The sequence below is a fragment of the Cucurbita moschata genome, unplaced genomic scaffold, assembly GCF_002738365.1.
Source record: "Cucurbita moschata cultivar Rifu unplaced genomic scaffold, Cmos_1.0 Cmo_Scf00017, whole genome shotgun sequence".
Lineage (NCBI taxonomy): Eukaryota > Viridiplantae > Streptophyta > Magnoliopsida > Cucurbitales > Cucurbitaceae > Cucurbita > Cucurbita moschata.
The window spans coordinates 667,397-681,502 of NW_019268533.1; the positions used below are offsets into that span (position 1 = coordinate 667,397).

The 14,106-nt window shown below is 34.9% G+C and overlaps 2 protein-coding genes across 2 annotated transcripts; one reads left to right on the plus strand and one right to left on the minus strand.

The window, feature by feature from the left end:
• Positions 1-1,874: 1,874 nt before the first annotated feature.
• LOC111455349 (pectinesterase 2-like) lies at positions 1,875-3,114 on the minus strand. Its single transcript, XM_023096976.1, has 2 exons — positions 2,763-3,114; positions 1,875-2,566 (listed from the first exon to the last, which is right to left on the minus strand). The coding sequence occupies exons 1-2, from the start codon at positions 3,085-3,087 to the stop codon at positions 1,881-1,883; spliced, it is 1,011 nt and encodes a 336-aa protein (XP_022952744.1). The 5' UTR covers positions 3,088-3,114; the 3' UTR covers positions 1,875-1,880.
• Positions 3,115-9,377: 6,263 nt separating this feature from the next.
• Positions 9,378-10,204, plus strand: LOC111455509 (probable pectinesterase/pectinesterase inhibitor 7). Its single transcript, XM_023097226.1, has 2 exons — positions 9,378-9,443; positions 9,621-10,204. Exon 2 carries the CDS (start codon positions 9,641-9,643, stop codon positions 10,202-10,204), a length of 564 nt encoding a protein of 187 aa, XP_022952994.1. The 5' UTR covers positions 9,378-9,443; positions 9,621-9,640.
• Positions 10,205-14,106: the final 3,902 nt, after the last annotated feature.

Genomic DNA, 14,106 nt, shown 5'->3' on the forward strand with positions numbered 1-14,106 from the left:
GTCGTTTAGTCCCACATAGAAATTTCTGTGTCAATCATAGTCCCGAAGCATGGAGGAATTTATCGACGTGATACTTGCAACAGATTTCAATATGATGAACTGTATAAGTTGTGCATTCTCGAGATTAATTCGGATCCTCGTGAAGATTTAAAGTCAAATTTGACAGGTCTTTTCATTATATTCGTGAATCATAGCATCAGCAGTTTGAGCGACAACATTGAATTCCTTCAAGGAGAGATAAAGTAAGGAAATCTAAATGGTGAGACAAAATTGATGTTCAACAAGTGTTTGAAAAATTTTGAAAGAGGAAATGATGATTTGCAAGAGACAATGCATATACTATTTACCCAAACGGGGATAGACGTATATAATTTGTCAATCATCAATATTCCTAATTATGTACAGGACTGCGTCGATGATTTTGAAGGTGACCCTATCCCACCTGAGTGGCTCTCTCGTTACGCATGTATTGGTTGATTACTATTCATATTCTTGTTCAGAATAAACTTATCTTCTTGAATATTGTAGATATCTTCGTTATAATTCTTAGTCAACCATAACAAATGTGTAATCAAATTCAACTCAGAACGTTTGGTTGAATGGATCATGTCTAAGAACTAGGTCATCGGCCTAAAACTTGAAAAGATTTAGGCTCGAGTAGTGTCTAAAATTGGGGTTGGAGCGGTATATTTTTGGGTCGGTCTGACTTCATAATGAAGATATCATATTAGATGATCAACTACTGTAAGGTTACTCTTTTACTTATTTTAATTAGAAAGAGAATAATAAAAATAAAATTAATTTTAAGTAAATTTCTAAACCAATATGAAAATTGGATGAACTAAAATGAGATAGGAGTAAAATGCGGAAGCGACAAACTTTTATTTTGAATAAGAATAGAAGTAAAAATTAAGGGGTACACGAGGCTTCACGATTACAAGTAATGAGATTAGACGTTTCTACCATGAGAGCCACTAAATTCCATGAAGTGTTGTAACGAGACTGCCACTCTGGTGGAATAGGTTCTCCATCAAAATCATCCACACATGTGCTTATACGTTTATCAACCTCCATCGTCGGTAATTCATAAACGTTTGTACCTGGTTGGGTCAATAATATGTGCATTGACTCTTGCAAATTGCTATATCCCATTCCAAAAGCTTTCAAACACGTGTTATACATCAATTTTGTTTCAGCATTTAGCTTTCGTGACTGTATCTCTCTTTGAAGGAATACAATGTTGTCATTGAAATTGCTCATGGTATGATTCACGAATATAATTAGAAAACCTGTCAAATTTGACTTCAAATCTTCACGAGGATCTGAATCAATCTCGGGAATGCAAACTTTATACAATTCATCGTATTGAAATTTGTTGCAAGTATCATGGACAAAATTACCGTTGCTGCTTCTATTCTCTTCTGCCATGGCAAACATAGAGGGGTCGAAAATGGACAGAAAAAGAAGGGTAAAAACACCCAGAAGTCGGGAGGAAGAAGACATGTTCTTCATCTTTACAATAATCATGGTTAGATATAGTTGGAATTTATAGAAGAAACTAATGAATTCTTAAAATTTATTTGGAAATTAGTTAATGTACATTTAGTTCCTTCCATGTATAATGTCAAACGGAAATTTGAATAAATTCAAAAAATTGACTCTTATTATTTCCATATATCAATAATAGCCATAGATATTTTCTTTAATTAAATAATAACTAATACCAATTTATATATGATACAGTTGGTTTGGTTAAATTGTGTAGTCACAGTACACATTATTTTTAGCCCACTTATGTTCAAAGTGTACGTTATAGTCTACTGGTTAGATCAATTAAGAGTTTTGTATTGATAAAAACATACCCAACCAAGCCAATTTCATTAACCATCAAGTCCAGTTCTAAAGGGTACGTGTGTTTCGGGCAACCAATCTGACCCATTGATAAAATTTTCTACGGTAAAGTTTTTCGCTAATTGTTTATCGAGTACATGAAAACTTGTCCAATTAACTCGATGTGTTGTGTCAGCACCAGGACCTCGATTATTGAACTCAGCATAAAAGAGGTTGTTTATTGGTACTCCTTCCCACAATACCCATCCTTCTGGTTGCACGTTGTCATCCAAAAATGACTCCATGAACACAACAGTTGAATACTGTCTCCATGGTCGACCAAGAAAGATTTTGACATCAACCTTTCTGGAAGCTATATCCGGAGAAACTGTGACGGTACAGTTCTGGAAGGAGAAGCCGCTTTTCACCCAGGATTGTTCCTTGGACTGTGCGGTGACTGTGATTTCATTGCTCTGTAACCGAGCATATATGTTACAGTCTTGAAACATAGCAAGTCCATTTCCAAAAATAAAATCTACTGTTCCGTAGATGTCACACTCCCTAAAGAATTGGTATGCTCCCTTTAAATATAGGGTATCTTGAAAACTCAAGAATCTACACTTGTAGTAAGTGGTGAATTTCGAGTGGTTAAGGACAGCAACTGCTTGGCCGTTTTGATGTTCGGCAGAATTCTCAAAGCTTAAATGTTGGGCCATATAATGGTCACCATTCACCACTGCATCAAATAAAAATAAAGAAATTAGTTAAATATTATTATATAAACGACTATATAAAAGAAAGCCTAATTTTAAAGCAAAAATGAATTGTGACATGGGTTCAAAGTTAAATATTAACATCCTACCCATTTGAGAGGTAAAATTTATTTTGCTCAAATAAATTAATACATTAAAGTATAGAACACGAGTGATTACCTAAGGTTGCAGAGTCAGTAGTCGAGAATCCAGTACCGTGGCTTCTATTGTCGACGATAATGGTTGTGAGTGCATTATCGCCAATCAAAGCAATAAATTTCTTGTTCGGTGGAATTTCAAGATGTCCACGGTAAGTGCCAGGGGATACACGAATGTAAAATCGTGTATTGGAGTTGTCCGGAGCGGCTGCTATTGCTTCACTAATACTTTTAAAATCCCCCGATCCGTCTAATGATACAACCGCATTAAAACGGATGTGATCAACGTGTGCCAAAATGTTGGCGAAGAAGAAAAATAAGCATGCAGCAAAGGATAGAAATGCCATGTTCAAAGTAGAAGAAGAAGAAAACAAAGAGCAAGCAAATTGAGAGAACAAAGGAGAGTTGTATGAACTCAAAAAGAACAAGAAAAAGCTTCGTAAATTTGTGTGTTTTTCACAGTCTCATGGAACCAGCATTTTATAGAGTGAGCTGTGATTAATAATGTAACTGTGGAGCTAATCTCTTGTGGTTAGTGTATTAATGGTCAATTAACATCAATTTCAAGTGGTCTTATTTAGCAGTTGACAACGTCAGTGTAAATGAGTAAGTGAGGAAAGCTGATATTCCATAAACAAGTTGATGAAGTAGGAGAGAATCAGAAGTGAATCATAGAGTATATGAAAATGGTAAGTTCTTACATAAACAGCCTGCACAACATTCTAAATCCAGCGCCGATCATTTTCAGCGTGCTTATGTAATGTTTTCAAACAATATTTGACCGTTTTGGTTAGGATTCCGGTGAATGGGCGATGATCATGGCCGGAGGGGTTCTGAAACTGCTGTCTTGAACTTGTTGGGTGAGTGGCGGCGGCAAAGGGTAGCATGCCAGCTTGGTCGGGGGAGTGGTGTGTCTGTGTGGATGAACAAAGACAAAAGTGATAATCATTGGTGGGTGAATCCTAAGGTCTCATTTAGAATATTGTGCTGTTATGAACTTTCCATTTCCATTTCCATCGGCAGAAGAGTTGATATAATAAAAGAATATGAAAAAGGATGGTTTTTGGCCTAAACATTGTAAGGAGTGTTCTAAATAAATCCTCTCATTAATGAAAGGAATAATATTGTTTTCTTTTAAGACACCTCTCCGCGTTTATTTATTCATTTTCTCCTATTTTTTTATTTATTTTTTCTTTTAATTTTTTATAGTTTTCCATCCCTATCGTGTCTTTTTTATTAGGATATCCTTACTTTTTATCTTTTTGAAATCCAACAGACTCTTATCATTCATTTTTACTTAATAAATGATAATATCTCACTCTAAGAATTAGGGTTTGAATATTTGATTTTAGTTCATTCCTACTGAGTATTAATCTTTTATTATAATTGTCATTGTCACAAACCATGTGCATTTCATTAATTTAAAAGTTTAAAAAAAAAACTAAATTTGTAATTACTAACGTGGTATTAAAAATAAATTGTATAAATCTTTTTATTATTATTATTATTTATGACAATCCATACTTTCAGATAGTTATGTTGTATATAACGAAAGAAAAAAAATATTCGATTTTGTTTTATAATTCATTCAAAATATATTTATGAAAAATAATTTTTATGATAAAATTTGAAAGAAAAACGTAACAAAGGGTGGAAACTTCAACATTATTGGCGACAATATATTTTTTTTCTTTTCTTATGTACAACTTATTTTTTTTTGTATCGGTAATTATGAATTGTCATGAACTTAATTGAACTATGAGTTTAATATCGCCACAAAAAATACCTCTATGTTGATAGCTCAACAAATATAACCACAGAAAAAATTACATACATTTATATCGTTTATATATATTTAAAATCAATAATTACTTTAACAAGTGGGTGGAGATGGAAGAGTTTTGGTGTCACATTGTATTTGTTGGGTGACACATTGGTGAGAGATTTTGTAGTGTGATAGCGAGACATTCACTTGTAACACTTGGTTTATTAGTGATTGATTGTTACCCGTGGATGTAGGGGAACTTTTTCTCTCCAAACCAGGTAAATATCTTGGTGTCTCTTTGTGTGATTCTGTTCGTTGGTGTTGTGAGTATATTCGTTCCGCTTCCGGCGCACAACAATATTATCCTTTACTAAGTAAAAGCTAATAACGAGAGTTAATTGAGTTTCATAAAATAGTCAAAAGATGAAAAGTAAGTCGATCTCATTGAAGAAGACCAGAGACAGGGATGGAAAACTATAAACAAACAAAAAGAAAATAAATAAAAAAAAATAGGAGAGAGTAAATAAATAAACGCGTAGAGGTGGTCTAAAAGAAAACAATATTCATCTCTTCATTAATGAGATGATGCATTTAGAATAATGTTTTATAGAGTGTTGATGCCAAAAAAACTTCTATTTCCTATAGTCTATGAGTTGATCCTCCCCTCTCCTACTTACTTTATTATATCAACTCTTCTGCAGATGGAAATGGAAATGGAAAGATTATAGCAGAAGAATATTCTAAATGAGACCTTAGGATTCACCCACCAATCATCATCACTTTTGTCCTTTGCTTTCTTCATACACCACACGCTCCGTCCACACATTGCCGCCGACCAAGCTGACATGCTACACATCGCCGCCGCCACTCACCCAACCATCGCCCACACCCAACAAGTTCAAGACAGCAGTTTCAGAACCCCTCCGGCCATGATCATCGGCCATTCACCGGAATCCTAACCAAAACGGTCAAATATTGTTTGAAAACATTACATAAGCACGCTGAAAATGATCGGCGCTGGATTTAGAATGTTGTGCAGGCTGTTTATGTAAGAACTTACCATTTTCATATACTCTATGATTCACTTCTGATTCTCTCCTACTTCATCAACTTGTTTATGGAATATCAGCTTTCCTCACTTACTCATTTACACTGACGTTGTCAACTGCTAAATAAGACCACTTGAAATTGATGTTAATTGACCATTAATACACTAACCACAAGAGATTAGCTCCACAGTTACATTATTAATCACAGCTCCCTCTATAAAATGCTGGTTCCATGAGACTGTGAAAAACACACAAATTTACGAAGCTTTTTCTTGTTCTTTTTGAGTTCATACAACTCTCCTTTGTTCTCTCAATTTGCTTGCTCTTTGTTTTCTTCTTCTCCTACTTTGAACATGGCATTTCTATCCTTTGCTGCGTGTTTATTTTTCTTCTTCGCCAACGTTTTGGCACTCATTGATCCAACCCGTTTTAATGCAGTCGTATCATTAGACGGATCGGGGGATTTTAAAAGTATCAGTGAAGCTATAGCAGCCGCTCCGAACAACTCCAATACACGATTTTACATTCGTGTAACCCCTGGTACTTACCGTGGACATCTTGAAATTCTACCGAACAAGAAATTTATTGCTTTGATTGGCGATAATGCACTCACTGTTGGAAAGAGGGATAGTGAAAGAGATAGGAATAGATGAGAATAGATAGAAGCTGCAGTGCTTTATTAATGTCTACGGACTTGATGCTTAGAGGCTTACACAATTCCAGTATTTATAGCTTATACACTGGACCAGAAATAGTAAATCATCTAAATCTAGAAAGAATTTAAATCTACTAACAATCTCCTAAAAATCTCATAGTTTGAATATTTGAATCATATCTCTACTACTCTGAATCATATCTTCATTTTGAATCATATCTCAACACTCCCCCTTGATTCAAAGTTGCAAATGCCAAGTAATCGTCTGAAGTAGCAAAACTTTTCTTTTGACAAAGCCTTGGTAAGTATGTCTGCTAGCTGTTGATCGGTGTTACAATATTCCAAGACAATTTCTTCGTCTGCAACAAGATCACGAATATAGTGATGTCGAAGTTCAATATGTTTTGTTCTACTGTGAAAGGCTGGGTTCTTTGTCATAGAAATAGTTGCTTTATTATCACAAAATATCTTTGTTGCCCCTTTTTGCTCTTGTTGAAGGTCAGCTAACATTCTTCTTAGCCAAATGGCTTGACACGCTGCTGAAGTTGCTGCAACATATTCTGCTTCTGATGTTGACAACGCCACTGTTGCTTGTTTCTTTGAGCTCCAAGTGATCGCTCCTGACCCTAAAGTGAAAACATTGGCTGAAATGCTTCGTCTATCATCTAATGATCCTGCCCAATCACTATCAGTGAATCCATATAGTTTGAAATTAGAGGATTTAGAATACCAAATTCCATACTCCATAGTTCCGGCAATGTAACGTAAGACTCTTTTTGCTGCTCCATAATGAACCTTTGAAGGATGTTGCATAAACTTAGAAATAATACCAACAGGAAATGCAATGTCGGGTCGTGTGTGAGTTAAGTAAATCAGTCCGCCAACCAAGCTCCTGAACCTTCTAGCATCTGTCATTTCTGCTCCATCATCATGTTGTAATTTCTCATTAATATTCATAGGTGTAGCTGCAGGCTTACAATTAAGCATACCAAATTTACTCATAATATCTTTGGCATATTTTCTTTGTGAAATAAAAATTCCATCTTCAACTTGATATACTTCAAGACCAAGAAAATAGTGCAATAGACCCATATCTGACATCTCAAATTCACTCATCATTTGAGACTTAAATTTATCCAAAAGAGAGTTAGAAGAGCTAGTGTAAATAATATCGTCAACATAGAGGCAAATAATGATGAAATCACTTTTACCTTCCTTCTTCACATATAAAGTAGGCTCATTCTCACTTCTCATGTATCCTTTCTTTTGAAAATACCCATCAATCTTGCTGTACCAAGCTCGAGGGGCCTGCTTTAATCCGTATAGTGCCTTTCTCAACTTGTATACCTTTGTTTCTTTGTCCTTCTTTATGAATCCTTCTGGTTGTGCTACATAAACCTCTTCTTGTAAATCTCCGTTAAGAAATGCTGACTTAACATCAAACTGATAAACTGGCCACCGCAATTCTGCTGCTAATGCTAGAATAGTTCTTACAGTTTCAAAACGAGCTACTGGAGAAAAAGTTTCTTCAAAATCTATACCTTGTTGTTGTGCATACCCTTTTGCTACAAGACGGGCCTTATGCTTTTGTATTTCCAAGTTGCACCTTAATCTTTTGCGTCTCATCAAGCTCTTTGAATAAGGATTTGGTGCCTGTCATATGGTTCGAGCATCCGCTATCAACAAACCATAAGCTACCTTTTTCCGGATTATTTGGTGCCTGTCATATGGTTCGAGCATCCGCTATCAACAAACCATAAGCTACCTTTTTCCGGATTAGTATCCATGCACGCCACAAACAACTTATCTTCTTCTTCTTCATTCTCTGCTACCTTTTTCCGGATTAGTATCCATGCACGCCACAAACAACTTATCTTCTTCTTCTTCATTCTCTGCTTCAAAATTCATTTGTTGATTTTTATACCAACAATAACAACTTATCTTCTTCTTCTTCATTCTCTGCTTCAAAATTCATTTGTTGATTTTTATACCAACAATTAGATTTTGTGTGACCATACCTTCTACAATGGTAACATTGTATGACATTCCTTTGTTCATTGAATTGTCTCTGTCCACCACTTCTCCAACTGTTATCACGACCACCATGGAAGTTGCGAAATCCTCCTCTTCCATGACTTCTATCTGCTAAATGACTATTTTCTCTTCCGTTGTTGGTTGTCTCCTTCACTTGTAGTGCCTTTTCTTCGTTCCTTTCTGATGCTCTGTTGATTCTTGCCTCATGAGCCTGAAGCGAGCCCATCAGTTCATCAACGGAGAGTATGGATAGATCCTTAGCTTCTTCTATGGCGGCCACACATGGTCAAACTTTGGAGTCAAGCTTCTCAACACCTTTGCAACAATTGTTTCGTTTGAAATTTTCTCTCCATAGGTACGCATCTGACTGACTATTGCCATTGATCTTGACAAAAAATCAGCAATTGATTCGCCATTCGTCATGAGTAGAGTTTCAAAATCACGTCTTAGAGATTGCAATTTCACTGTCATGACCTTTGAGTCTCCTAGAAACTCCTTCTGTAGAATTGACCATGCCTGCTTTGATGTGGTTGCTGCTGCAATTCGTGAAAAAATAGTCTCATGAACTGCTTGCTGAATAATGAATAGAGCCTTGGCATCGTTTTTCTTGGTTTCTCTTAGTCTCTCCTTTTCTTCTATTGTGGGTTCTAATACATCAGCAAACCCGTGCTCCACCAAGTCCCATAGCTCCTGCGATCTGAGCAAGGTCTTCATCTTGATGCTCCACCACTCATATTTCTCACCATTAAAGATTGGTAACAACGGTGCAGAGGAAGAAAAACCAGCTACTGCCATTTTTGTTTTGTGAAAGAAAATAATCACTCGCCCTCGTGTCGAACGAACTTGGCTCTGATACCACAATTGTTGGAAAGAGGGATAGTGAAAGAGATAGGAATAGATGAGAATAGATAGAAGCTGCAGTGCTTTATTAATGTCTACGGACTTGATGCTTAGAGGCTTACACAATTCCAGTATTTATAGCTTATACACTGGACCAGAAATAGTAAATCATCTAAATCTAGAAAGAATTTAAATCTACTAACAATCTCCTAAAAATCTCATAGTTTGAATATTTGAATCATATCTCTACTACTCTGAATCATATCTTCATTTTGAATCATATCTCAACACTCACAACCATTATTGTCGACAATAGAAGTCACGGTACTGGATTCAAGACTTCTGAATCTGCAACCTTAGGTAATTACTCGGGTTTTGTACTTTAGTGTAAGAACTTATTTGTTAATATTTAACTTAAAAAACTTAACCCATGTCACATATAATTTTTCCTTTTTGATTATGCTTTCTTTTACATCTTTGTATGTAAAATAATATGGTTTAAATCCTTATTAATTTGTTTATTCTTATTTGATGTAGTGGTGAAGGGTGACAATTTCATGGCCCAGCATTTAAGTTTTGAGAATTCTGCAGGACCTCAAAACGGCCAAGCAGTTGCTGTCCTTGACTACGCGAAACACACGGTTTATTACGATTGCAGATTTTTAAGTTTTCAAGATACCCTGTATTCAAGGGGAGAATGCCAATTCTTTAGGGAGTGCGACGTCTACGGAACTGTAGACTTCATTTTTGGAGATGGACTTGCTGTGTTTCAAGACTGTAACATATATGCTCGGTTACGGAGCGATGAAATCACAGTCACCGCACAGTCCAAGGAAAAATCAGAATCCCAAAGCGGCTTCTCCTTTCAAAACTGTACTGTCACAGTTTCTCCGAACATAACTTACAGAAAGGCCGAAGTCAAAATTTATCTTGGTCGGCCATGGAGACAGTACTCAACTGTTGTGTTCATGGAGTCATTTTTGGATGACAACGTGCAACCAGCAGGATGGATATTGTGGGAAGGGGTACCGATAAACCACCTCTTTTATGCTGAGTTCAATAATCGAGGTCCTGGTGCTAACACAACACACCGAGTTAATTGGCCAACTTTTCATGGATAAACAATTAGCGAAAAACTTTACCGTAGAAAATTTTATCAACGGGTCAGATTGGTTGCCCGAAACTCGTGTACCCTTTAGAACTGGACTTGATGGTTAATGAAATTGGCTTGGTTTGGTATGTTTTTATCAATACAAAACTCTTAATTGATCTAAATCAGTAGACTATAACGTATACTGTGAACATATGTGGGAAAAAAATAATGCTTACTGTCACTACACAATTTAACCAAACCAACTCTATCATAAATAAATTGGTATTATTTCCATGTTTTGGCCGTAAACCACAAAAAATGTTTTCCAAATTAATTTCTCTCTTTGTTTTAAATATTTTTTTGAACCGATTAAAAAATCAAATTTATATATTTTTATGCAAGTAAGAATGGATATGTTTTCTTTTTCTTTCTTTCCTTAAATAATTAATTATGATTTTGATGTAACATACATTTAAAATATTACAATGATTTTTGTATTCAATTATACAAAAATATTTTTTAATTAAAGAAAATATTTATGGCTACCATATATGGAAAATAATAACAGACAATTTTTTTAATTTATTAAAATTTCCGTTATGAATTGATATATGGAAGGTTTCCTAATTTCCAAGTAAAGTTTAAGAATTCATTACTTTTTCGACTATAAATTTCTACCATTTCTAAATATGATTATTGTGAAAGATGAAGAACATGTCTTCTTCCCTCTCCCTTCTTGGTGTTTTTACCCTTCTTTTGTTATCCATTTTCAATCCCTCTATGTTCGTCTTGGCAAAAGAGAATGGAAGCAACATCGATAAGTTTGTCCAGGATACTTGCAACAGATTTCCAGACAACGAACTGTATAAGCTTTGCATTTCTGAGATTGATTCAGATCTTCGTGAAGATTTGAAGTCAAATTTGACAGGTTTTCTAACTATATTTGTGAATCGTACCATCAACAATTTCAATGACAACCTTGTGTTCCTTCAAAAAGAGATAAAGTCAGGAAAGCTAGATGCTGAAACAAAATTGATGTATAACAAGTGTTCAGAATCTTTTGGAATGGGATACACTGATTTGCAAGAGTCAATGCACATATTATTGACCCAACCAGGTACAAACGTGTATGATTTACCGATTATGAGTGTTGATAAACATGTAGGCGTGTGTTTCGATGATTTCGAAGATGACCCTATTCCACCAGAGTGGACGTCTCGTTACAACCGTTCATGGAATTTAGTGTCTCTCATTTTAGGAACGTCTAATCTCATTAAATGTAATCGTGAAGCTTCATGTATCCCTTGATTATTACTTGTGTTCTTATTCAAAATAAAAGTTTGTGTGATTGAGTGTATATATATATATATATATATATATATATATATAATTTTCTCAATATTTTGAATATCAATTAAAGGTTTTAAGCATTTTATTAATGATTTGATATAAAAATTTCAAAATTAAACATATTTGACGGTAGTAACTGTGACAATTTAAAAAATTTCATTAGCCAGATATAAAACGTGCTAAAAAAACATTATTGATTCTAACAGCCTCTCTTACATCAAACCTTAAAGTTAGCGAATTTTAAAATACATTAAGCAGCCTCTCTTACATCAAACCTTAAAGTTAGCGAATTTTGTCTCTTTTGACATGTTATGCATAGCCAGCAGCCTTACAATTTTAAAATATGTCTACTAAGGAGAAGTTTACATGCATTTGTCAAGAATGTTTTGTTTATTTCTCCAACCGATGTGGAATCTCAAACAGATCATAAAATTTCAAATCGCCATACCATCAACCAGTGAAAAAGAAAATAAGGCAATTGATGCTTCAAATACTTTAATCACTTCAATCAGCTCCAGGTATTTTTTTCGTTGGACTCTAACAAACGATTATGGGACTCTTAACAAAAATGTTCTCTAACTTTTTTTTCTCTCTCTTTGTTTTAAATATTTTTTTGAACCGATTAAGAAATCAAATTTATTATATTTTTTATGTAAGTAAGAATTGATGTGCTTTTTTTTATTTTATTTTTCCTTTCCTCAAATAATTAATTATGATTTGGAGGTAACATGCATTTAAAATATATACAAAAATATTATTTAATTAAAGAAAATATTTATGGCTACCATTGACATATGGAAAAATAATAACCGACCCTTTTTTAATTTATTAAAATTTCCGTTACGAATTGATATATGGAAGGTTATGAATTATTATATGGAAGGAATCCTGTACCTTTAACTAATTTCCAAATAAAGTTTAGGAATTCATTGGTTATAAATTCCTACCATTTCTAAATATGATTATTGTTAAACATGAAGAACATGTCTTCTTCCCTCCGGCTTCTGGCTGTTTTTACCCTTCTTTTGCTATCTATTTTCAACCCCTCTGTGATCGTCATGGCAGAAGAGAGTAGAAGTAGCAACGATAAGTTTGTTCGTGATACTTGCAATAGATTTCAACACGATGAATTGTATAAGCTTTGCTTTTCCGTGATTGATTCAGATCCTCGTGAAGATTTGAAGTCAAATTTGACAGGTTTTCTTATTATATTCGTGAATCATACCATCAGTAATTTCAACGACAACCTTGTTTTCCTTCAAAGAGAGATAAAGTCAGGAAAGCTAGATGCTGAAACAAAATTGATGTATGACACGTGTTCAGAATCTTTTGGAATGGGATACAGTGATTTGCAAGAGTCAATGCACATATTATTGACCCAACCAGGTACAAACGTGTATGAATTACCGACAATGAGTGTTGCTGGCCATATAGGCGTGTGTTTTGATGATTTTGAAGATGACCCTATTCCACCAGAATGGCAGTCTCGTTACAAAAGTTCATGGAATTTATTGGGTCTCACGGTAGAAACGTCTAATCTGATTACGTGTAATCGTGAAGCCTCATGTACCCCTTGATTATTACGTTACCTTTCACAAATAAAACTCCTAAAATTCCTATAATTTTTTTTAAAAAAATTCTTTATTGTACTCTCTTTTTATGGTTTAATTGAGCCCAATTGAAGCAGGCCCAGTGTGTAGACCCAAAGTTGCCTTTAAACTAAGGGCTATTACTGAGATTTGAGACTTTTGCTGGCCACGTGGCCTCTCCATTAGTATCGTATTAAAAATGCTTACCTGAATTGAATCTGCAAAAAAAAGGGCGGCGAAAGGGGTAAGGGTTGGCGCGGAACGATGGCCACTTGTAGCCGTCTGGACCTAACTTGCGCAGCACAATTCTGGAGACGACGCTTGTGACTCCTCTTCCCTCTTCTTACATAAATCTAAAAAGAGTTCTGTTCCAGCTTGGAGATGGAAGTTTTTTTTCGTTTCTCGACAGTGAAGTAAGACTAAGCTTAGGAGCTTATTATCCTAGGTCGGAATAAGTTGATAGGATCCCTTTTTTACGTCGCCTTAAACCTCTCATGTGGCGACATGGGGGCGGAAAAAGGAAAGAGAGGGATGAGATTTCTCTCGCTTTTGGCATAGCAGGCCTCAGTAGAAGCCCTACACGACAAGGCTATTAGCTCAGTGGTAGAGCGCGCCCCTGATAATTGCGTCATCGTACTTAAGATGTGAGGGCTTTCGACTACATGAATAGTTCAATGTGCCACAAACAGTTTTAGTTTTAATTAGAGTTGGAGAAGCTCTTACCATTAAACCTATAAATATTATAAAAGACACAGACGAATACAAAATACATGAGCTTTTACAATCATGAATTTCGTAGTTCTTAATGGACTAAAATACCCTTCGTTTCAAATAACCCTTTTAGTCGTCAAACTATCCTATGCTTCAAAGAAAAGAAAAAAAAAATATATAAAATAGAGTGTAAATAAATAGTCTACAAAATTACTAGAAGCCGAATATATATATATATATATATATATATATATATATATATATATATATATATATATAT

Coding starts and splice junctions, on each gene's coding strand:
- LOC111455349 (XM_023096976.1), bottom strand. CDS start 3,087: ATGGCATTTCTATCCTTTGCTGCATGCTTATTTTTCTTCTTCGCCAAC. Junction 2,567..2,762: donor TACTGACTCTGCAACCTTAG/GTAATCACTCGT, acceptor TATTTGATGCAG/TGGTGAATGGTGACCATTAT.
- LOC111455509 (XM_023097226.1), top strand. CDS start 9,641: ATGGCCCAGCATTTAAGTTTTGAGAATTCTGCAGGACCTCAAAACGGC.